General features: G+C 38.8%; 2 protein-coding genes across 7 annotated transcripts in view; one reads left to right on the top strand and one right to left on the bottom strand.

Annotated features, from left to right (window-relative positions):
• The window catches only part of ASCC1 (activating signal cointegrator 1 complex subunit 1), a 150,489-nt gene extending 141,057 nt beyond the window's left edge, over positions 1-9,432 (bottom strand). For 3 of the 4 annotated variants that reach the window (XR_002825138.1, XM_023737702.1, XM_004383250.2), the window contains exons 1-4: positions 8,620-9,432; positions 6,482-6,623; positions 5,037-5,136; positions 3,966-4,063 (exon numbers count right to left, since the gene is read on the bottom strand). Coding sequence is in view for 3 of the 4 variants with exons in the window: in XM_023737702.1 (XP_023593470.1) it covers positions 3,966-4,063; positions 5,037-5,136; positions 6,482-6,590 (307 nt within the window). In the remaining variant the exon portion in view is untranslated. Of the gene's footprint in view, positions 1-3,965; positions 4,064-5,036; positions 5,137-6,481; positions 6,624-8,115; positions 8,328-8,619 lie in introns of those variants that run through there. The other variant, XM_023737701.1, reaches the window with a different exon arrangement.
• On the top strand, positions 8,476-24,107 carry ANAPC16 (anaphase promoting complex subunit 16). Of its 3 annotated transcripts, none has more exons than XM_023737703.1 (4): positions 8,476-8,551; positions 13,304-13,472; positions 18,134-18,208; positions 19,145-24,107. In XM_023737703.1, the coding sequence occupies exons 2-4, from the start codon at positions 13,331-13,333 to the stop codon at positions 19,252-19,254; spliced, it is 327 nt and encodes a 108-aa protein (XP_023593471.1). In that variant the 5' UTR covers positions 8,476-8,551; positions 13,304-13,330; the 3' UTR covers positions 19,255-24,107. The 3 variants fall into 3 exon arrangements, with proteins under 3 accessions (XP_023593471.1, XP_012412978.1, XP_023593472.1); XM_012557524.2 differs by having other exon boundaries at positions 8,537-8,645; positions 19,145-24,106; XM_023737704.1 differs by lacking the exon at positions 8,476-8,551 and adding an exon at positions 8,651-8,716.
• The last annotated feature ends 817 nt before the right edge of the window (positions 24,108-24,924 follow it).

Below are 24,924 nucleotides of genomic sequence, written 5' to 3'. Positions count from 1 at the left end.
GGAGAATGAAGAACACCAAAGACACAAGGAAAGTAGTAGCCCAAGAGACAGAAAGGGCCACATAAACCAGAGACTTCATCAGCCTGAGACCAGAACTAGATGGTGCCCGGCTACCACTAATGACCTCCCTGACAGGGAACACAACAGAGAGTCCCAGATGGAGCAGGAGAAAGGTGGGGTGCAGAACTCAAATTCTAGTAAGAAGACAAGACTTAATGGTCTGACTGAGACTGGAGGAACTCCGGAAGGCGTGGCCCCTGGATTCTCTATCAGCCCAGAACTAAAACAATTTCTGAGGCCAACTCTTCAGACAGGGATTGGACTGGACTGTGGAACGTAAAGTGATACTCATGAGGAGTGTGCCTCTCAGCTCGAGTAGATACAAGAGACCAAACGGGCAACTTCTGTCTGGAGGTGAGATGGGAAGGCAGACAGGGTTAGAAGCTGGTTGAATGGACATGGGGATCCAGGTGTGGAAAGGAGGAGTGTGCTGTCACAGGATGGGGAGAGCAATTAGAGTCACATAACAATGTATGCATAAATTCTTATATGGGAATTAAAAAAAAACAACCACTGCAAAGAAAATAAAATGATAAAAAATTACTTAAAAGCAAAAAAATGGTGAACTTTACATTCTGTGAATTTTACCTCAAATAAAAAAACATTGTGGCATAAACTGTTAGTAATTCACTATAGTAAAAGAGCAAAGGAGAGTATACTACAATCTAATCCTATTCTGTGTATGAAAACAAAGTCAAAGTTAAGTAAAAATGTTTATCTATATCCACATTACATTTATGGATATCAAATTCCCATGTTTAGGTGTCATCTGGCTTTCTTTTATCAGGGCTATGTCTTTATAAATAAATGAAAGTAGGAAAAAGAGCCACAAAGTCTGGACCACTATCTGCAAAAAACAAAACCAGTTAAGGGTTACACAATCTCTGTTTAAACAGAAATTAAACCTCCAGGTTGTAGAAATGGCAGGGCTTGGTTCAAAACAGAAACTCAGAAAAGGTAGAGAAAATATGAACAATTATCAAAATCAGCATTTCAATATACTATTTATTAAAAAGGAAAGAACAGACTTCCGAATATGATATAACATACTGAAGTACCAACTATAATAGTAGTAAGGTGTGCTATATAAAAACCACAAAGCCTCTTCCTTCTAGTTATGATCACTGCAGAACTAAACGAAATAATTCCATTTATTTGTCCTACAAATTTCCACGAAAGCACTTGAAATTTTCTGTAAGAACCACCTTTCCGTTTCACACTATCCCTTGATAACAATGAAAGTATTATATCCATTTTTGTTGGAGAGAAACGAAATGGAAATTTCTAGGAAAAGAAATAAATTATGAATGAATGGATTAATAGAAGGCCTGAGAAATGTCTGCTGAAGTGAAAAAACTAACAACCATAAAATGTAAAAAAGGGGGAAAGTGGAGCTAATGATGTTTTTGATGATACTATTTATATTATCTGAAAGAATACTTCGAGAACTCAAAAGGCTCAAATGCCAGTGAATGGAAATATCCACAGTAGATTGTTGTCTAGAGCACAAAATATAACCTACTAGATTATATTTTGTGCTCAAATATTGTGCTAGAGAAATACTGATAAAGGAGTGTTCAAAGGTAAACGAAGAAAAAATTAAAAGAAAGGAGAAACTATAATCATCTCTGCCAGAGACCAAAAATCTCGTGATAATCTAAAACGAAAAGGAAAAAACAAAAAACACTTAAAACTCATTATTTATGTTTTATTTCTGTAAAAGTTTGGTGTAAAATGTTAAATTTGTTATTTTTCATTAAGAATGTGGTCTAATAGAGAAGACCACTAGTAAGATGTTTTCATTTCTGTAACACAGAAACCTGAAAAGGGCACTTGAAAGGTGCTCAGAGAGACTGATCTCCAGAAAAAATTCAAAGCTGATCAAACAGGACTAAAGAGCAAATATGACTGAGCTTAGACAGTCTACAACTACAAACATCCGAGAGGGCCAGAAACTATGAGGCGTGGGTCTAAGAACTACAACAAGGAATATCCAGGAAGAAAATAATTAAACGCATTTGTGTTAAACTTTAAAAAACCAATTCCCTATCTGCAGTGACAGCATACTTTTGAAAGCTTCTCCTGACATCCCACTGCCTGAGACTTCAATACAGACTAGACCAGATCCTTGTCTAGAGGACAAAATAGAGCCTACTTGCTCATTGCCTTGTCTGGTTTCTCAAAAATAGTACAGCCAAAAGAAAGTGAATAAATGACAGCAAATATACAAGCAACTGCAGTCTTGATTTTACATAACATCTTAATTTACTCTAACCAATAAATTTAATTTTTCTATATATTTATCTATGACACCTATAAGTCGGTTTATTCTCCTGCTTTTCAATTAAATCAGTTCCACTAAATTCTTGGTTTTAACAATTAGACATACTAGTTTTTCACACTGAAAGTATTGTATATTCTAAATCAAAATGAGACCTATACAATTTGCCTACCCTTTTCTGGATAAATTCTGAAATGGCTCCAGTATCTTAAAATGGTAAAGGTCTCCAAGTTTACTCTATGTTATAATCTTTACTGCAATAAAAATTATTATTTGTGTTAGTTTATGGACAGGAAAAACAGGGAACATATGCAACTGTTAACAGTGATTACGTCTGGGGTTGAGATTACAAGAAACTTCCCTTTATACCTTATATATAATTTCTGGTAAGCTTTGATTTTTTTTTTTTTTAAAGCATGTATTCTTTTTAAAATCAGAAAATAACTAGATAAAGAAATAAACTTTAATAAAATTACTTCAATATTTGTAGCTCAAACTTTGAAGCTTAATGAAAAACTTAAGCTTTTGTACTTGTAAGTTTAATGGACTGACTATTTTAATAAAGGTCCTTCAAAAGCATTGTCAAAGTTCTTGTACTAGAGTTGCTGACCTTCCTGGGGGCTAGGAAAAACTCTAGCCACTAGGCACACGTAACTATTTAAATAAAATTTAAAAATCAGCTCCTCAGTCACACTAGGAACATTTCAAGTACTCATAGCGACGCGTGGCAAATGGCTCCCATACTAGACAGTGCAGATATACAATATTTCCACAATCACAGAAAGTTCTTTTGGATAGCACTGCTCTAAAGTCAACTGCTATTTATCTATCAAAGTGATCATTCTTACAAAGCAAAAAAATTAGAAGGGTACTTGCAATTTTTTCTGCTAAAACATAATACAATTTACTGGTGTTTATGGAAAATTGATTATTGGAGCTGCTGCACTCTTTGACTTTGAAAAACTTCAATAGTTCTAGTTTTTTAAAATTTTGTCCCTACAGTGCCTCTCATTCAAGCCATTTTATAACACAAGCTCTACCCCTAGACCACACTGATGCGTGCTAAGGAGACTTTTGAACGTGATTGATACTACCAAATTATTTTTTCTCATCTGAGCAGTTATTTAAATCAGGTTAAGTTATTTTCATCATGACTATTATAACTTGCTTCCTGGTCTCCAAAGCAAGGGTAAAACACTTAAGTGAACACTTATGGAAAGGGCTGAACTTTATTCCAAATTCACTCATCTCACTCATTTTCTCTAATCCTATCTTGAAACAATTCACACACTCCATTTCAAGCTACTAAAGCAAAGCAGAAATCTCCTAATACATGGAGAAATCTGGAAGCTTTATTCTATCAGTACATGGTAAAATATAAACTGAAGGCCCAGCTACTCAATACAGATCAATTACATAACTACATCTTTCCTCATCTGAGAAACTGATACTAATATATCATAAAAAGGTTATTAGCTCTGAGAAACTGATACTAATATATCCTAAAAAGGTCAATAGCTACAGAAGTCCACAAACATAGTCACTAAACACCTCAGTTGGGTTACGTTATTCCATACAAGTGCAAACGTGATGGCAAATGTAACTTATGTATACTGAGTCTCACCAATATCTCCTTCGTGTCCAAGCTTAGGAATGGTAATAGAAGTTTTGGTCTCCAGTTCTAGTTTCTTCTTGGTGTCCCCTTTCTTTCCAACTATATGCCTATAATATAAAGGAAAGTTCATAAACATAAGAAGATTAATTTAAAATGTACCAAAATAAAGAATCCCATCATGTTTAAATCATATGTGGCCAAAAACACTCCCGTACAAAAAGCACTTCAGTAAAAGGTCTGTATTTGTAGACACCTAGAGGAAATTATCAATCTTTTAGCTTTATGAATTTGGACTTCTTGCCTCCAGAACTATGAGACAATAAATTTCTGTCATTTTAAGCCATCTACTTTGTGGTGCTTTGTTACAGCAGCCCTAGGAATCTAATACAGTGGGGATGATGGTGTCAGAGTAAGCTTCCCTGAGGAAGGAGGACATAACTAGGCAAGAAGAACGAGAGATTCTAGGGCAAAGGAACAGCACCTTGTGAAGGCTCTGAGGCAGGAAGGAGCTTGGCCTATTTGAGGAACTGAGGAAAACCAGTTGGGTTTAAGCATAAAGCCAGGGAAAGAGTGTTGTGATTTGAGGCTAAAAAAATGCAGGGCCTTCTAAATCACATGCAAGATTTTGGCCATTATTCTAAGAACAATGGAAAGCCGTTGGCAGATTTTAAGCAGAGATAGTAAAATAATCAGATGTGCCTTTTAAAAAGATCGCTCCACCTTCAATGTGAAGAAATGATTGGGAGGGGAGCAAAAATCATTGTGGAGAGACAGTAAGTAAGCTATCTGATGTAATCCACAGGGAAGGCGGCCGCGGGGGTGGGGGGGTGGTAGTAAAGAAAGAGATAAGTGGTGGATTCAAAAGGTATTTATGAGGCAAAAACCACAGGACTGAGTGATACATGTGGAATGATAAAATTTAACTTGTAATCAATCAGTCCTTACAAATTCTAGGACATAAAACACTAAATTATCTTATCATTAGTAATCAAGTATCTCAATAAGAGTGGAAGAGAGAGGAATCAGCTTCTTGATGAGTTTCCTGGCAGTGTCTCCACATGAGGCAGCTGGCGGCCTTACTTGTAGAGCAGGCTGGGGGCCCTCACGGTACACTGGAAACCTTGCTGGGTCTGCACCACCACATAGGCTTCACAGGGCTCTTCTGTACATTCCATGGAGCCTGCACAGAAACCATAACATCTCCTTCAGAAGCTGCTGCTCTGGGGACAACAGCCTTCTCCCCAGCTGTCGGACACTTTCAGGGTTTGAAAGAAGCAATATACACACACAAAGAACAACCCAACATTTCACCTTGCAAAATCCTGCTCTGATAATCCTTCTGACCTGCTCTTAGAATTAAAAAAAAAAAAAAAAAAGGAACAAAAAACACATAGTATCTATTTTAAATCTTTCAGTCTTGGAAATTTGGAAAGTGGCATATACACACCACTATTTAACAATTTTCTCTCAGAAAGCAGAGACACAATGAAAAAAATTTTTTTACCAATTTTTTATTGAGATATAATTCACGTACTATACCAACCCCCTTTTAAAGTGTATATTTCAGTGGTTTTTGGTATTAAAACACAAAATTACTTCAGTGAATGAAGGAGCGATACTGAGAACTTACTTCACACCACAAAGACAAGAGAAAAAGAAGGGTGAAATAAAGGAACTCAAGACCCCACGGCTGAAGGAAAACAATGGGAAGGACCAGAGGCAAGACTAACCCCCAAAGTTTAGGGCCTGATGGAAAGGCTTATAAACCAAAGAAAAGGTAGCAGAGAACCTAAAAGGCCCTGTTTATGCATTAAACCCAAGGCCAAGTTAATTAACCTGAAAACATTTATCATCTATCTCAATTGTTTAGTTTCTTAAAATTATCCCTACACTATAAGGTTAAAGTGATAGACTGCCAGTTGGCAGTTAGAAACCACCAGCAGCTCCATGCAGAAAGATGTGGCGGTCTGCTGCCCTGAGATTTACAGCCTTGGAAACCCTATGGGGTTGCTATGAGTTAGAATCTACTTGATGGCAGTGGGTTTTTGGTTTACACTATAATAAAGTTAGTTGTACTTGGAATTGCCTGTATGTGACTGCAAAGGAGAGAGAAAAATAACAATACAACAATAACAATAGCTATCATTATTGGACACTGGACTAAATGCTTTATATATATTAATTTATTTCAATAATTTATATATATTGTTTCACAACTTTACAAGTAAAGGAACTAATTTCACCACAGAATAATAATAGTTAACAACTAAAATTACCCCTTATTAAATTTAAGTTTCTATGCAAAGATGAAACATAACTTGATGTATGAACTGCAACCGAGAACTCCTCAAACTTAAACATATCAGCACTCTTAGACATCAACACAAACAGATCTGTGAGAGGTCAAATACCTCAAATTTAGGTGCTGACCTGACGTAGACACACATCGAAGCAAAACAAAGAATTGCTCCTACAATACAGAGTACATTTTACTTTCAATCTGACCAAAGAGCAACCAGGGTTACCTTCATAAAAGTCCTCATCATCTTCATGTTGACAGGTCTGTTCTTGGATGGGATTCTTCCTGTAAATTCGTCCATCAATTCTTAGAAGCTGTGGGCGCAGAACATCCATGGTACTTTCTCCAAATAATATTCCAGTGAAATCCTGAAAAAGAAACTATCACCTTACCTTTCACTTTAGTCAGAAATAAAAACCCTTTCTCTAGTATATGGATCATCATGTAGGCCTGAAAGGACACAATTGAGCATCAGCTCACAGCACATCCTAAACAAAGCAGCACCGTTTAAGACAATTCAGGATTCCATTTCCATTGGATTTCCCGTCTGTAAGCTGCTTTAGGTCAGCTGCTGCATTTTCTACCACACTATTCCATTCCTGGCTCACTCTCTACAGGAAGTAATCTGTAAACTATTTAGTCTCCCCCCCAAAAAAGGCTGATTAAAAGATGCTGAGCTCTTTACATACAGCCTGTCCATGACTTTGAAAGAAAAAATAGAGATCTCTTTATTACTTTAATCTAAGGGGGCTAAAATGCAACCTTCTGCATTTATCTAACCGTTTGCAAAGTGAAAAAGTGTTTCACCCTTTCTAACCAGCATGGTAACTCAGACAATTAGGGATGTTTAATAAACTTCTCTTTGGAGGAAAAAAGAGTCTGGAAGTAATTTCCCCTAAGGAAACCCTCGTGGCGTAGTGGTTCAGTGCTACAGCTGCTAACCAAAAGGTCGAATTCACCAGGTGCTCCTTGGAAACCCTATGCGGCAGTTCTACTCTGTCCTTTAGGGTCGCCATGAGTCGGAATCGACTCGATAGCATCAGGTTTTAAGTAGTCTTGGAGGCGCTAGAGCTATACGGCCCCTGGGTGGTACAAATGGTTAATGCGCTTGGCTGCTAACCAGAAGGTTGGCAGTTTGAGTGCACCCAGAAGCACCTCTTAAGAAAGGCCTGGTGATGTACTTCAGAAAAATCAGCCTTTGAAAACTTTATGGAGCACAGATCTACTCTGATACATGGGCTCACCATGAGTCAGAATCGACTCCAGAGCAAATGGATGATGATGATAGAGGTACACATTTACCAGTCAGAACCAGTCGCCTGTCAAAACAGTTGAAATATGACTTAAAACTGTTCTTCAGACCAACACATTTCTGAAGGGTGGAATAGGAATACAGTTTCTGTAGGCCACTGCTCAACAACTGTACATTACCCACTGAGCAGCCAAGCTTAGAATCAAGATTTTAGGAAATAAGGGTTCCTTACAGGCTAGTTGTGGTTAAGTTCAACCAATGTTCCTACCACATAGCTTGGATAGTCTTGAAGCCCAAAACACTTAAGACTTCTAAACAAACCAGATCAACCCTTACCAAATACACTAATACTCAGTCCAACCCTCAGTAAGTCAGTCACTTTAATTGGTAGTTGGCCTGCTTAAAGAACCAAGAAGAGATTACATGTTGCAAGAAATAACAACACAGAAGGCAAATCGATTTGGATGGGAAAAGGGGCGGCGTAATTAGCAATAGTTTAATAACATTACACCCCAGTGCACTATTCCCCCAGGACCTCTCCCAAAAAGCAGAAGGCGCTCCACCAAAGTTGAGGTCAGGCCCTTAGAGACAGCAAATTCATCATCTACCTTTCCTGCCTGGCCTTCGGCTACCACTGTTCAGGAGGGAGAATAATCAACCCCGCTTCGTGGTGATTTGGAAAGGTAGAGAAAAACAGAGGGCCTGTAATATCGAGGAGGAAGCTGAAGCTCTGAATTATAAAAGCTAGCAGAAAAATCACTAAGACAAAACGAGTGACTGGAACGAGACACCACCGCGCCAGGCAAACTAAACCCAAACCAGCAGAAAAAGGACGCGGATGCGCTATCAGGAAGCGCGTTCCCGCAACTACTCCTCTCCGCCCTGGCCACGCCCACCGCAGTACGTGCGCGCGCACGCCACAAACGCCGCCGCAAGTTCCCTCCGCGCGGGCGCGAGCACGCTGCCGTCGTCGTCGTTGGGAGTGTGGCCGCTCCGGCTGGCCCTGGGGGCGGGGCTATAGGGGAAAGTGCCAAACCCGCTGAGGTAAGTGAGCGGGTGCACAAGGACTCTCTGGAGCTTGTTGGGAAGGGAGTTGATTCCTAGGATCCTACCTGCAGGGACTAAGAAAATGGAGAAGGTAGGAGAAGAAACAGGAGCCTGCCGCTGTGGACGTGTGAGAGGAATTTTCCTCAGGCCGCGTCGGACCAAGTGCGCATGCGGGCCGAGGGGCGGAGCTTGCGGGGTGGGATGGCGCCGGTGGCGTCGCCTGTTTGGCGCCGTTGCTGGACGGCAAGGGTAGCTTGGGGTTAGTTTGTGAGCCGCTGGCGGCCTGATCTCTCCCCTCTCAGCTCTTTTCACTCCACCTCGCCTAATTTTAGCTGCAGCATTATTATATTTGGGTGGAACAATTTGTCGATGGTGGAATTTAATGAGTACTTGTAATAATTTTCTTTGTGCCAGCGTAGGAACTTCCTTCAGTGTTTATTTTTTTTTATAAGGAGACCTTTTTTTTTTTTTAAAGGAAGGACTCTTTTAAAGAAAAGAAGGATATATCTGTTAGAAAGAAAAGTAGTTTGTGAGATCATCCCTGTCTTACGTGAAGTGAATGTTAAATCATTTTATGAGTTAGGGACACAGTTGTGCTGTGTACCCCCGAATTATTGTCATCATGTGAGTAGCTCTACTGCCAATAGTCCCAGCTTCCGTGATAGGGCCACGCCAGGTTACATCATCATCAATATTTATTCATTCAGCAACATTTTACTGAATACCTACTGTGGGCCTGGCAGCTTGGTGGGAGAGTTGTTAGGCGCTGTCTCATCAGTTCCTATTCAATAGCGACTCTTATAGAATAGAATGAAACACTGCCAGGTCCTGCGCCGTCCTCACGATCATTGCGATGTCTGAGCCCATCGTTGCAGCACTGCGTCAGTCCATCTCGTTGAGCGTTTTCTCATCTTTTTTGCTGACCATCTGCCAAACATCATGTCCTTCTCCAGGGACTGGCCCCTTCTAATAATATATCCAAAGTATAGGAGACAAGTCTCATCATCCTCGCTTCTAAGGAATATTCTGGCTGGACTTCTTCCAAGGCAGATTAGTTCGTTCTTCTGGCAGTACATGGTATATTCAGTATTCTTCACCAGCACGATATTTCAAACGCATCATTTCTTATTCTGTCTTCTTTATTCATTGACCAGTGGGAGAGAGAGTTGTATAAATAGATCTGTAGAATGGGAGAGAGAACAGTAAAGGACCAACCCTCATGACGCCAAGCTTCTCTGTGGCCTGGATAACCTTTGCTGAGCTAGCCATGTCATTTGTTCATTCATTCACTCAGGAAACGTAGTGGTCCAGGGTCTGTGCTAGGCCTTGAGGGTAGAAGGAAACAACAACTTCCTCCTTTCCTGGATTACAGGATTCTTCCAGATCATGAACCTTAAAATGAAAGTGTTAAGGGCATTAGTGGAGGGCATTTTCCCTCTTGCTGAGCCAGTCCTCTCCTCTCTTGGACTGCTGTCTCTGTGTGAGATAGAGAGAATTAGAACTTCTCCATTGAGTAAGTGTGGTGGGACGCAAGGATGAAAAACTGAGAGCTGTATAGATAAAAAGAGATTCAGAAATAAATATCCCTTTAGCAATTTTGGATAGCTGATTATTAAATGCTTACTATGCCTGTAACTCTTCCAAATGCTTTACATGTATTAACTAATTTAGTTTTTATAAAGCTCTGTGAGATACCCTTATTTTACAGATGACGCAACTGAGGAACAGAGAGGTTAAGTGATTTGCCTAGGGTCATACAGCAAGTATGTAGCAAAACAGGATATGAACCTAAGCAGAAAGTCTGAGCTCTTAACCATGCTGTTCTACCCCTCAACATAGTACATGACATGACAACAAAGACATTGCCTCAAAAATGGCACGGCAAAGGAGCTAAAATCATCTCTGCACCTCAATTTTGTTTTGTCATCTATAAAAAGTTGACCTTTAAGGAATCCTGTGGTTCCTGGGAAGTGTTTAGTTTGTTCAGTAAACATTTATTTAAATAAGCGCTACTTTCTATAGGCTAGGCATTATATTTGACTCTGGTGATCAGAATGCCTACCCTCATAGGGAAGTTATAAGCTAGGGTTTATTGTTAGTTTCACTTTAACTCCTGTTTATTAGTTGCTGATAGCATTCATAATTTAACCTATATCGTATGTTTTGCTGTATATATTGTCAACAGCAAAATAAATAAGTGAAATTAAAAAAAAAAAAAACAATCTTCAGAGCTAGAAATTACTTAGGTGTATCTTTCCACCTCAGCAGAAAGTTAAAGTTAGCGTTGTTCTAATTCTGTACTGCAGTTTTCTACCCTGGATGTTCTGCATCTTGAATGATGGTAGTTCTGAGAGTTTGAAAGAAAATAGGATGAAAGGGAATCCCTTTGATTATATTCAGTGTAGAAGCCCCACGGTGGCTGGCTTTTGAAGCTGTCCTCATGCTGGCAGTTGCTTGGGTGTTCTGCTGAGCTACTGATCTCAAAATTTAAAGTATCTTTTGCATTTGCAATTGAATCAAGCATTCATCAGGGTGTAAGAAAAAGGTTAAAGAGTTCTAAGTCTTAGGTGAGATGTATAAACAATTCACAGTAAGTCTCACGTGAACTGATGGAAAATAAAAGACTCTGAGCTACTCTCCAAAAGATGGCTAAATCGTCTGATATTTTTATTTGAATCCCACCAGGGGTCCACTCAGAGATTTGTACCTTGTCCGTTGCAGCTTAAATTCTCTTTAAAGAGCATTTAAAAAACTTGTCAAGCTGTATTTTGACCCAAAACCTGTTGCCATCAAGTAGATTCCGATTCATAGCGACCCTATAGGACAGAGAACTGCCCCATAGGGTTTCCAATGAGCAGCTGGTGGATTCGAACAGCTGACCTTTTGGTTAGCAGCCGAGTTCTTAACCACTGCACTACTGGGGCTCCATATTTTGACCCAGTGTGGTCCAAAGGATTAGATAATGAATCTATGGATATGAATACAATTTAGAAAGTTATCAGAACTTAGAGGAAAAAGGAAATGTGATCTAATGGTAAGATTGAAAATGTCATTAATCAATTTGCATTTTTAATAGGCTGACAGTCTAATTATAGCATTTGCCTTACTGTTCTTTACTGTTCCCATATCCTACTCTCATTCAGTATTAGTAATATAATGAAATCAGAAACCAAGCTCTACTTCTCTGACTGCCTTAAATCATCATCACAAAATTAAGGAAATAGAACAGTGTTTTAGTAATGCATAGTATATCATCTTCCTTGCAAGGAAACTGGATTCTGTATATATAAGATTTATATCTGCATAGCATTCCCTCAGATCTTCTATTTTTCCAAAAATAAGTTTCAGCTTTTTATAACAAATGTGTTCATTTTTGCAACTTACAGAAAAATTAATGAAAAATATTCAGCTAAAATTCTGGCCATTAAGAGGGAAATTCAATTTAAAAATCCTTTTAAAGTCTTCTTTATTTTTTTTTTTATTGAGGTAAACTTCACATAACATAAACTTAACCATTAAAAGTGTATAAGTCAGTGTAAAGTCATTTTTTAATCTAAATACTAAGCTTGCAATATTCCATACAGTAACCACCAGCCACATGTGGCTATTTAAATTGAAATTAATGAGCATTACATAAAATTTAAAATACAGTTCTTTAGTCACACTAGCTCAGTAGCCACATGAACCAAGTAGCTACCATATTGGAAAGTGCAGAAATAGGACATTAGAACATTTCCGTTATGACCGAAAGTTCTATTAGACAACACGGTACTGGACCATTCTTTTTACGTAACACACTTGATAATCTCTTGTTAATGTGTGTTATAAGCTTCTGTGGCAAAGAGAGTACCTTGAACTTTTGTAAGGAGTCGTATATTTACAAATGATTCCATTTACATTTGGGCTTTTTGATTTTTTTGTATGATGTAGGATTAAACACTCATAGCTGCTCTATTAATAATAAAACTGTTGCCATCAAGTCGATTCCGACTCATAGTGACCCTATAGGACAGGGTAGAACTGCCCCATAGGGTTTCCAAGGAGCAGCTGGTGAACTTGAACTGCTAGCCTTTTGGTTAGCAGCTCAATGCTTAACCACTTCACCACCAGGGCTTCTCTATTCGTAACAGGCCATGATTTCCAAGATCCATTTCTTGAGCTTTTTGTTACAGTTTTAGGACGCCACCAAGTGATAAATTTGGGTATTACATTTGGAAGAAAAGGTTAAATTTTTTTTTCTTTTCAATAGAAAGGCCAGTGTTTCCTAACCAGTTCCCCTTCTTTGCGAACAGAACACAGTGTTTTTCTGGAATTTTATTTGGAAATTTTTAGAAGTAAATTTTTTGGTGTGGCTTGGTCAGGATGTATCCAAGACAAATTGCCATGGACCTTGGTTGTTTTATCTTCATGTAATTTCTTTCCTTAGTAAAATTGCTGCCTTGGTACTGCCATATCACCCCTTCATGGCCCATAAATTACCCACAGTCAATCCCAAGCATGACATAAACAGTTTGCTAATGGTAGGAAGTAGTGTTTTAAGTAGACAATTATTAAACATATTTTCACTTAAAAACCTGAATGACATTTTGACCCTGGAATATCAATAAAAGGTTGTGGAAGTAGAGAGCGTGGAAAAAGGGGCAGCTAATTCTCTAAAAAACTGTATGCTGGCCCTTATGACAGCTAGAGTGAAATGTTGCCAATCTCACTTCCATAAACTTGCCAATTGCTGTTTTTCTTTCTCTGTAGTGAAGTGAGAATTCTGCTAGAAAGGAAATGGCTGCCTCTTCATCATCCTCCTCAGCTGGCGGGGTCAGTGGAAGTTCTGTCACTGGATCTGGTTTCAGTGTCTCAGACCTTGCCCCACCACGGAAAGCCCTTTTCACCTACCCCAAAGGAGCTGGAGAAATGTTAGAAGGTGATCTCATGCTGCTTTTTGCTGAATAATTGGATTCAGACCTGCAATGAATATTAATTGTTAAGAAGCTATTAAGTGGATTAGAGACAAGTTTGCCCTGATTTCAGCTCCACATTTCATATCTTGTCCCCATCTCAAAATAATACCTTTAAAGCACTTACATGTATTTCTCCAGAATCAGAATTTTGGAGCTAAAAAGACATTGGAAGTCAAGGAGGTCATCTAGAGCTATTTAGAGACAGAGAAGTTCAGTTATTTGACCATGTTAAAAGCAAAGTCAGCAGTGGAACCAGAGAGTCTCTTGACCTGCTCCATTTTGCTTTATTCTGGCATCGGTTTGCCTCTCTATGGTCAGTAGGGTTGGTGTATTTTTTACTAATATAATTTATAGAAAGGTTCTAAGAGAAAATGAAAACTAATATGCTGGCTTTATACGTAAAGATGACCTCTGGCGCACTGCAGACAGGCTGTGTGGTTTTTCTGTCATTGGAGCTGGATTTACATCAAAGCGTTCACACTCTTACTTGGCACACATTTGCAGGCTGGCTGGGCAAGATCAGGTTACAGGCTGTATGCATGAAACAGCATTGGTGTCTAGACCTCATAAGACTCATGTATACTGTGATGAAACCAACTGAACTAATGAACTAAGAGGCAGTGATTAGAACAACAACAACTAAAAATTGCTGCTAGTTTTTTTCTTGGTATTCATTAGATCCAGGCCCTGGGAGGTCACTCTAGGAGCTAGACCAGTAATTCTTAATAGAGAGCATAAGAATCACCTGAAGATCTTATTTAAAATACATGTTTCTAGGCCAACCCTAGAGATTCTAAATGAGTCTAGGGTACAACCCAAGAGTCTTCATTTTTGACAAAAATTCAGGGGATTCTCATGGAAATGGTCCTCTCATCATACTTTGAGAACATTGGCAAAGAACCTAAATCAACTTGATTCTGGCACCTTTGTGCTTAATTATATGTTGGTCTTTTTTGCTTTAAATATTGCAAGTTTAAAAATTAATCTGAAAAGGTGTATGAAAAAGGTATAAACTATGGTTGGGAATGGGTGTTTTAGGATGATCTTAGTTCACTTATATCAGGTATAATAAGCAGAGTTTTGGGTTAAGCCAAGGCAAAAAGAAGAATCATTTGTGACAAGAAAACAAGATTCTGGGACCGTAAGGCTCTCTAGGATTGGTTTGGGTCACTATTAGTATTGAAGTAGATGACCAGGTAGCATAATAAGAAACATCTGAGGTGTATGTACTTCTGCCTTTGCCTTTTCATTTTCTTCAATTGTATTAACTAAGTACCTGAGTCAGGATCACTGAATCTGGAGGCACCAAACAGTTGGGGCCTTGTTTACTATATTTGGCACTAAAAGTATGACTTCAGTTATATGCAGCAGAGACCTGGTATTAAATAAGTTCCCACAAAACAAATTGCAAGTTGGAGGTACTACCTTAAATTGTTTAATGAGTTTTATAGTAGCAGAAGAGGAATCAGTGTTTAACAATGGAGCTCTGAGATTAAAGTCCTTTAAATTCTAGCTATAGGAGGAATTTAATATAGGAGGTACCTCCATAGTCTCAAAACAATCAGCATTCTTTGTCAGTGTACACCAGAGTACCTGAAGACAGTGAAGAAGTAATTCTTCTGAGATTAATCTGAATGTTGATGTTCTAACAAGTTATAGATCTATCCATTTTTATTCCATCTCAGTGTGCTTCATGAAGAAATATGTTGGGTTTCTATTGTAGGATGAATTTATATTAAGTCTAAATTCACAGTGCAGTTTTGATTATTCACTTCCTTAGGTTAAAGTTTCACCTGTAACTTAAAGCTGCTTACCCTTAAAAGACAGACTATGAAAAATAATATAGATATTGCAACCCCTGAGCTATCTTCGTCAAATCAAGAATATTAAGTTGAAAAGAGAACTCCTAAATGTGAGTGAATATGAATGTTAGATTTGGAAGCATTTTTTACCATGTTTGTAGGTGGTACTGTTATACTATTCATCTGATGCACCTATCCCTAACCATTTTTCTTACAATTGTTTAATAGAATATGAAAATAGAACAGGAAGGGTTGCCTGTTCAGAGCAAGGAACAAAAATGAATTCAAGGTTGGAAATGCAGTTTATAATCATAACAGGTTCAACTTGATTTTGCCATCCTCCTAAGCCTGGGATAATAAACCCAAATAACCTGTAGTTAACCTTGTGAGTTAACTTTCTGGTGCAACATATCTGCTTTCTGATAACAGACACTTCACATAAGCAGTATACAGCAGTTTCCCTCATTGTCCTGCCCTCTGCTAAGATTGTCCTCACCCAGTTATTAGTGAGCAAATTAGAGATTGCCTTCCAGCCTAGAAGTGGCTATATTTTAGTGACATTGTAGGCCACTGAAGTAGAAATTATCTGGCATTGTCTAATTCCCTGCTGTGAGGTAATATTCTTTTAAATGAGTTTGTTAGCATCCTATTTATTTGAGTTGGTGATGGTATTAGACAGTTTACTGAACTTTTCACTATTCACAACCTTTGCTTGTCCCTTAAGAGGAAAGCTAATGTATTGCTACTTGGTGTGTTACAGAGGTCCTGATTACAGTTTCTAAATGGAAGACAGATTGCCCCATGCTAACTCCTCTCTGGAGGAATTCCAGACTTTAGGTTGGTACAGATATCACATCTAATAGGATGTAGCTAAGAAGCAGTGGACTTTGTGGTTAACACACAGTTGCAGATCAGCAAAGTTGTGTTCCATAGGCGTGTAGAGCGGTGAAGTGATATGCAGGTGTCTCTTTGAAAGATTAGCTTACAGTCCTTTTGCTTTGAAGTTCATTACCGAGGAAAATATGCAGATACCATCACTTAAGCATTTTATCCTAATAGCTCCTGTGACTAAATGTAAGTGGGAGGTAGCACTTCCAAGAGCTTCCATGTATATCTTGGCCTCATCCTTATAGCCGATCATCCCATTGCCTTGTGTAAGATCCTAAAGTTCAGGATCAAACCACCTGGGAGGTGAGCTCTAATTCTCTTCTGTTTTGCTCTCCCTAAAACAAGGCTTGAGTTAGACCATTTAAGCAAGGGTATGAATAGGATAATGAGTTCTGGCATATCATTTACAGAGAAGATCTATAATAAATTGTATAATTGGTATCAAATGTTCACAGCAGTCGTTCTCCCTGTAATGTGCTTATAGTTGTTTGCTGCTATTGCCTTTATCTAAAAAACACTCAGTGATATCATTAGCTTGCCTAGATCTTTAAACCGGTCAGTCAGTGTAATATTCAGTTAATTGAAAATAAAAATATGTTTTTGCTCACTTTAAATGATCTGCTCACAAATGATCTATATTTAGCCAGAGGAATAGGGATAGGTGGAGGGCATAGGATCATATCTAATACATTTCACAATATGTAGAAAGAGGTTGAATTTAAAGAATGTAATGCTCTCCCTAAAGTTTACATCCCAATAATTATAATTTTTTTTTGTATCAGTTTTGAGGATAATACTGGAAGAAGCCCCCTTCCTTGTGTAGTCAAGCTGTTTGTATACAATGTCTGTACAATATCTTATTGGCTACCATGACTTCTGAAAAGCAGGAAGAACGATCAACATGTTTACTTGGTTTATCAGAAGCCATAAAATCCTTAGAGCAGATTGAAACCTTTTCCTCTTGTGTGAAACTCAGCATGAACTCAATATATTGGTCTTCTCTCCTTGTCACTTAATACGTGTCCAACACACTAACCTTGACCCCCAGTAGTGCTGCATGAACTCTCTAAAAAAAGACAGCTGAATCTTCTCCCTTCATTTCTATCAGGATTCACAGTAGGATACCTGCCCCAAATTTTTTCTGCTACGCTTTTAAAAATCATTCCTCACTACATGAGCTGTATATCTTTAGGGGTATGTTTTGCTGATCAGCCCTTGCGTGACAAGGAATAACATGAACTAGCTTATATTTCACAGTCATCTTCCAAGTGCTCTGGTGACCGAGTCAGCCACTTTCTTCTTGGCAGTTCTTGGCACCAGCACGATGCTAGGTTCTGAAATTGCACCATACTCTTATCACTATCCAGATTGCAGTGTTTTGGTTCAGTTAGAAAATCAAGGTTACAATTTGCGTTTACAGAATGAAATTTCCCAACAGTGTTTTGTGATGGTCATAGTGATGTAATTTGGTATATTAAAAATCAACAGCAGCTGTTTTTTAGAATGAACTGATTTAGAGTTTCGGTGTACTTTTGTATTTTGATAGCACAAGGACCACGTGGCCAAATGTGTCAGCTGTCAGTGTTTGCCTGATGTACAAAATAGGAGAACATTCAGAAACGGTCAGGTTGTGGGGGGGGGACATGTTGACCAGGACATCAGATTGAGGTTTCTTGTTTTTGTTTTTTTAAGCACTATTTTTAAACTCTTAAGCAAGTAGAGGAACTATTTTAATATTCTAGGTATAGAAGAAATAGCTTTTATAACAGAGCAGTATTAGTTCTAAATGAAATGAAACAGAAACCCTCTTTGTAAATACTGAAAACTAGACCCTGAATGTAAAAGCAGGGAAAAGAATAGACACGTTTACTTGGTTTATCAGAAGCCAGAAAATCCTTAGAGCAGATTAAAACCTTTTCCTTTTTTGTTTGTAGATGGCTCTGAGAGATTCCTCTGCGAATCCGTTTTCAGCTATCAAGTGGCATCCACACTTAAACAGGTGAAACATGGTGAGCACACGAATGTTGTGTACTTGACTGTGAGAATAAATTTACTGGGGAGTAAGAGTGGGGCCTCAGAAAGATCAGTGTGTTCTATGACAAAAACCACCAAAACTCAGCAAGGCTATTTAAGTAGACTTCTTCAATTACCTACAGGCAAGAACATTCTAAGGTCTTAATCCAGACATAATATCTGCATTGAGGCTTAAAGTTGAAATGAAGAGGGTTAGTTTTCTAAGGGAGTTGTGTTGCTTTTTTCCTCTCCTTTCTGAGACCTTTTGCTGGTGTCTTCCACTGGTTATCATCATCATCTTCAAGTATTTATGTAATACCTCACAGTCTGTCTGGACTCTCAAGATCCTGGTATTGTCTTTTCTGTTCCATCATGTCTCGTTAGGACTTCATTTATGCCTCAGGGAACTGTGTTCCCCTACCAGACCATTTCGCCATGGAAAGCATTATGCGGGTGGGGGGGGGGGGGGACGAGGGGAGCTGCAACTGCCTCTAACCCTAGGATTTTAGTACACAAATCGCCATGGCTTGGAGGATGAGTGCTTTTTTTTTTTTTGTAAGAATAGAGCACAGAAGTTGCCCTTTATAAAGAAAGCTGGTCATTGAGGCTGCTATGATGTAACTGAAGAAGGGCGATGGGGTTCTTACAAAATGAAAGTGATCAGGTAGATGTTTATTTTAATCTGGAAGGCTTTAGTTGTGTAGTCAAAAGCAGCGAAGGTAAACGGGAAGTAATTGGGAATGTTCCTTTTTTTTTCCCAAAGATTTAAGTCTTCTAACATAGAAACTAATGTAGAATAAGACCCAATTCCTAGAATATTGAGGAAAAATCCTTCTAGAAATTATTTTTTAAACCAGTCATCATGTTGGTTGGTGACAGTCTCATGGGAAATACATTGTTGTGTTACATATTACCTCCTTGACTCTTTATAGATCAGCAAGTTGCTCGGATGGAAAAACTAGCTGGTTTGGTGGAAGAGCTGGAGGCGGATGAGTGGCGGTTTAAACCCATCGAGCAGCTGCTGGGGTTCACACCTTCTTAAGGTTAACATTGCCTCTGGAGCACAGCAAGTGCAGAGCTGGCAAGGAACTTTTCCTACAGTTTCCATAGCCATCCAGAGAGTCACAGCTACATTGCTGAATTGTTTGTTCACGTCCGTAGTTGGTTTATCTGTATCTGTCTACAAGCAACAAATACTTAAATGTGTGATCTCGCAGGGAAAGTTTTTGTTTATTTGTTTTAAAAAGTATTGGAAATCAGATTAAGATAGTCAGTTTCAGAGAATCAGGAAGTTTGGGTTTAAGAGATATTTATAAAACTTCACAAGCCAGGTAGGCCACATGCCAGAATTGGCTATCTGAATGGCATCTGTCCTGTCATCTATCCAGTGCCTGAAAATCCTCACTAGTCAAGTCCAGGGTCAGGATCTGTAGTTATAAAATATAGTATTTCTGACCTAAAACAGTTCTTTTTGCAGATGAATATGATTTCACCTCAGGACCTGTCCAAATGAGGAATTTTAAAATGTTCTTTTTTTCCTTCTTCTTGTTTTATTTTTAGACATCTAATTCTATAGATTCTAGCTTTTTCTGACATGCCAAATGCTGGCAGAATGAATTGCTTTTTGAATATTGGAGCACTGTAAGAATAAAGCAGTGAGCAAAAACCCTTTTAAACACAGAAATCCTGAGTTCATCTTGTTGGTGGATACAAGCAATTCTGTAGCAAATAAATCCTTTGAAAGAGCTCCAAATTGATTTCTTTGTCCTTTCAGAGTCTCAGGGATTTGGATGGAGGAAGAGATCAAATTGCTTTTTACAATAAAGGAATCTAAAAACTATCCTAAATGGTAGCTTGGATATTTGTCTTTACAGAAGTATATGAATTTCTCTTACCAATATTTGAGTATATTTTTATACCATGATAGGAAAAAACATGGAAGGCTGAGCATGTGTACTTTGTTCTCCCTCATGGGGACCCCAGGGTCCCACACTGCACAATTATGAGAATCATGTATTAGATTGTATGCAGGTTTTGGCTTAGACAACATTTTGCCTTTCTCTTCATTAATAACTTGCACCTGACCTCCTTAGAGTTGCTTAGTTAGAAATATATATAATCCCAGAACAATTGGCCTTAATCTCAGAAGTCAAAATATTTATCGTGTACTACCTGACAGGGAGGTGGTGACCTCATTCAGTAAGTAAGAAATCAGTTGGAGCACAGTAAGGTTAAAAACCTGCTCATGGTCACATAGCTCATTCAGGAAAATCTTGGAATTTGGAAGAGATCCTAATTGATGATTCAACCCACTATTCTTGTCTCTAAAGCAAATCAGAGCACAAGAAGTACCAGCCCAAAAACTCACCTATTTTCATATTAATGTTTCTCAACCAAAACAAACAAGTTGCATATTTGAAAGCAATTGAGTTTCCTAACATTGTACTTTTTAACAGCAAACATCTTGATGATTACCAAAGGAAAAATTAAAAATACCTGAACTGCAATAAACCTTTAAATTAGACTTTCAGTGACAGTTTAGAAGCAGCTGCTGCTGCCTTTCTCTTGTTTCATTGCATAGCTGCAGCACAGACAGTGTTAGCTCATCTTTACCTTCTAGTATTTGAGCCTATAGAATTTTTTCTCTTTAAGTTGGATATTTATTTTTATATGACCTTAGAAATGGAAGAGATTTTAGGGTTGAACAGAAGTCTTTTCTGAAATACTTTTCACAATGATCATTCAGCTGTTATTTGAGTCTATTTGAGTAACAAGACCCTCATTATTCTTTGAAGATGGTACCTCGCTCCCTGCACCTTTCCAATAACACTGCAAGATGTGTAATACCCCCTAAGACAGAAGAGGAACTTGAAGTTCAGAGTAACTGTTACTTGCCAAGGCCCCCCCAACTAAATAAGTGGCCAAATCTGAATTTAAACTCAAGTCTGCCAGACTCCAAAGCTTAGATTCTTCTAGATGCACTGCTGCAACCCACTGAACCCAACCCAGTGTCTTGTACAAAGAAAAATCCTCAAACTTTTTTTTGGATGATAAAACAAGTCAACTGTCGGGAAGAAATAAGCCTTGTCACTACCCTCCCTTCCTACTCGCAGTGCTTGGTGATAAAGCGTCTGAAGCATAATGAAGGAACAGTGTCTTCCTTTGGGAACTGATGGGAATTAACTATATGCTAGTTTCTACATGTCCTTTTAAGATTTGGTTTGGGAAGAATGTAGTTAGTTGCTTTGGGAAGCGGTTCTTTCTCTGGGGACACCTGAGTGACGAGGAGGGCAAGAGAATAGATGGCAGCTGATGAGCAGGACTCTGCAGATGGCCATTCTAAGAGAGCTAATGATGCCTTCTGTGCATAAAACACTGCTATTTCCAAAGCATTTTCACAGTGTTATCCTTGATCTTCACACCAACCCTGTGAGATAGACAAGTATTATTTTACAGTTGAGGAACAGAGGAGATAAGCCACTTAATCAAGATTATAGTTAATAAGCAAGGGAGCTGGGCCTTTCAAATCTTTACTATGAAATCTGAAGGCAGAGTTGGTTTATAATAATGAATTTTCATGTGAACCTGATATTTAATTCCATATTATTGTTTTGTGTCATGGTAATGAGACATAAATAGTAAACTAAAATAGCTGCCTTTATTTTACATAGTCAAAATTTTTACTTTTTGACTTCACATCTGATTATACAGGGAAACCTTGGTGGCATAGTGGTTAAAAGGGATGGCTGCTAACAAGAAGGTCGGCAGTTCAAATCCGCATCGGCATTAAAGTCTAGAGTTTTCACTGATATACTTCAGTGTGTTATTTTTTAGTGCTGTCCGACACCTGACACCTGAAATGACAGTGGTCTGGAACTCTAAATCACGCTGTGGACCCTAGGACCTCTCTCATTTTGCTCTGCCCATTTACTTAGCGCCTCTGATTTCCCTTCCCCCACATGGTTGGGAGTCCTTGCATCCCCTGCTCCCATTCAGAACACCAGATACTGAAGGGCTTATAGCAGTAGAAACTCTAGACCTTTAGGCTAAGTCAGAGGTAAAGGAAAGAAGATAGGACTAGGAGATGCCCGTCATCCAGAAGGAACCTGCCCAAGGACCTGAGAGGGTAAACCTAAGAGGGACTACACTTTAGATGAGGAGAAGGCCACTCAGCCTTTCCCTGTCTGTTTGCCAAAACACCTAACTTTGCCTAAAATATCTTGCCAGGTCTCCTTGTAGTTACCTGAAGTTTCAAACAAAACAAAGCCTTTTATTCCTCAATTGGAGATAAAAGGCTTAAAGAACAGATACTTGAGGAATTAAATCTTGGGTTGCAGGCAGAGTAAATAATATCAGATCTTTACCTGTTTTGATAGGAAAGACAAGCTTCCAGCACTGAGTTTGGGATGGAGATGGCACTAAGGGAGACAGAATACAGGAGAAGGACATTAGAGCGTGATGCTTTGCCACTAGCCTGCCCCATTTATCTGCATCTGGTCAAGGAGGGAGTCAGAATTTCAGAGTTCAAGAGATGATCTAGTTCTCCCTCGGGACCTTGTCTGCTCCATTCACTGCTGTATCCTCAGTTCCTAGAACACTGCCTGGCACACAGTATGTGTATAACATTTGTTGAGTGAATGAATATATGAATTTGTTGTATGTTTACCCTATTTCAGGAGCTGTGCTAGCCATTTTCATAGTGGAGTAATGCCTAAGGTAATGGAGATAGTTCGGGGGTAGAGCCAAGACTAACCCAGATCTCAGCCCAGAGCTCTTTCTGTAATGCTACACTGACAGGTGGAAAGAAGCTGAAGGACAAATGGAAACTGCCAAAGCAGCCATGCCTTGTGTGATCCCATCATGTGAGGAGCCAAGGTGAATGATGCTAATGGCTCCCTGCCCTCCTCATGAGCTCCTTCACAAGTGGTGCCAGTAGGAGTGCCATGAGTCAGCATCCATGACCTTGCCAGAGACTTTAATTTCCCCCACAGACTGTCAAGTTTCCCTAGAGGAGTTAGTTTCCAGAATAAGCTTATTTAGTTTTTACACTATAAGCTCTTTAAAGCGGGTAATTAAACAACATACTATTTATTACCACCGAAAATAGAGGGGAAATTCCTTTCCAAATGACTTTTATTCACTCAGCAAACATTTACTGAGCAGTTACTATGTGCCTGATATCTGCTAGCTGCTGGGGATATGCTGTGAAACAAGACACAGTCACCACCCTCAAGGAGTTTATATTAGGAGAGACAAAAAAGTAACTTTAGTATAGTGTAAAAACTGTTCTGATGTAGGAAAACAGAAGGTGCTATAAAATCCCATAGCAGAGACAAGAGGGCAGAGAAGGCTTCCTGGAAGGGTGATGTTTAGGCTGAGACCTGAAGGACAAGTAGATGGGGTGGAAAGGAAGGACTCTCCAGGTGGAGGGAATGAAATAAGCAAGGGCCAAGGATGAGAAAGGGCATTCTGCTTTTGTGGGACTGCAAGTGGTTTGTTGTGGCTGGTTCATAGAAAGAAGTGCAAGAGATGAGACAGAGGATAAAAACAGGCCAGGTCATGATGGCCTTTGTGTTTCATTCTAAGGAATTTGAATTTCAGCCTGAGGATAGTGGGAAACCATTAAAGGGTTTAGAGTTTGGGAATGACAAGATCTGGTTTCACTTCAGAAAATTTAGTGGCTGGAAATGGAGAATTGATGGCGGTAAGCTCCAGATCCCTTAGGAAGTTATGGTGGTATGCCAATTGAGAGATTATGGCAACCTGAAGTAAATATGTGAAGAGAAGGCTGAGCATAGTTTAATGGAATTACAGGACAACAAGAGACCTAATAAACATATCATGGGAATTCCAGAAGGACAAGCTACCAACTGGGAGAATCTTCAGAAACCATATATCCAACAAGAATCTAATAACCAAAATATATATAAAACTTTGACAACTTAACAGCAAAAAGACAACCCAATCATAAAATGGGTAAAGGACTTGAGCAGACATTTCACCAAAGAGGACATTCAGATGGTTACCAAACACATGAGAAGATGCTCAACATCATTAGCTATGAGAGAAATGCAAATCAAAACTACAATGATACCCCATTTCACTCCCACTAGGATGGCTAAGATTTAAAAAACTGAAAATAACAAATTTTGGCGAGGAGATGGGGAAATTGGAACCTTACCCGTTGCTTGTGAGAGTGCAAAATGGTACAGCCATTGTGGAAAACAGTGTGGCATTTCCTCAAGAAACTAAAAATAGAACTACCATATGACCCAGCAATTCCGCTCCTAGGTATATACCCAAAATACTTGAAAGCAGAAATCCAACAGAGACTTGTACACCAATGTTCATCACAGCACTATTCACAATAGCTAAAAGGTGAAAACAACCTAAATGCCCATTAACAGATAAATGGATAAACAAAATGAGGTATATACAACAAATGGAATACTTATCAGTCAGTAGGAAAAATGAAGTCTTTGTACATGCTACAATATGGACGGAACTGGAAGACATGCTGAGTGAAATAAGTCAATCACAAAAGGACAAATATTGTATGACCTCACTTATACAAAAAGACAAAAGACGAATGTATAGAGTACAAAGTTTATTAGTGGTTACCAGCGGCAGGAGGGAGGGGGAAAGAGGGTGTTAGTGGTGTTGGAAATATCACATGGATTAAAGGAAGGGTTGCACAGCTGAATATTGTAAT

The sequence above is a fragment of the Trichechus manatus genome, unplaced genomic scaffold (genome assembly GCF_000243295.1).
Source record: "Trichechus manatus latirostris isolate Lorelei unplaced genomic scaffold, TriManLat1.0 scaffold00106, whole genome shotgun sequence".
In the NCBI taxonomy this organism is placed as follows: domain Eukaryota; kingdom Metazoa; phylum Chordata; class Mammalia; order Sirenia; family Trichechidae; genus Trichechus; species Trichechus manatus.
This window is presented reverse-complemented; position numbering and strand designations above follow the sequence as displayed.

Excerpts from the sequence above, each read along its gene's own strand:
- ANAPC16 (XM_023737703.1), top strand. The coding sequence starts at position 13,331 with ATGGCTGCCTCTTCATCATCCTCCTCAGCTGGCGGGGTCAGTGGAAGT. Across the intron at positions 13,473-18,133 it reads AGCTGGAGAAATGTTAGAAG|ATGGCTCTGAGAGATTCCTC; the intron begins GTGATCTCATGC and ends TTTTGTTTGTAG. Across the intron at positions 18,209-19,144 it reads ACTTAAACAGGTGAAACATG|ATCAGCAAGTTGCTCGGATG; the intron begins GTGAGCACACGA and ends GACTCTTTATAG.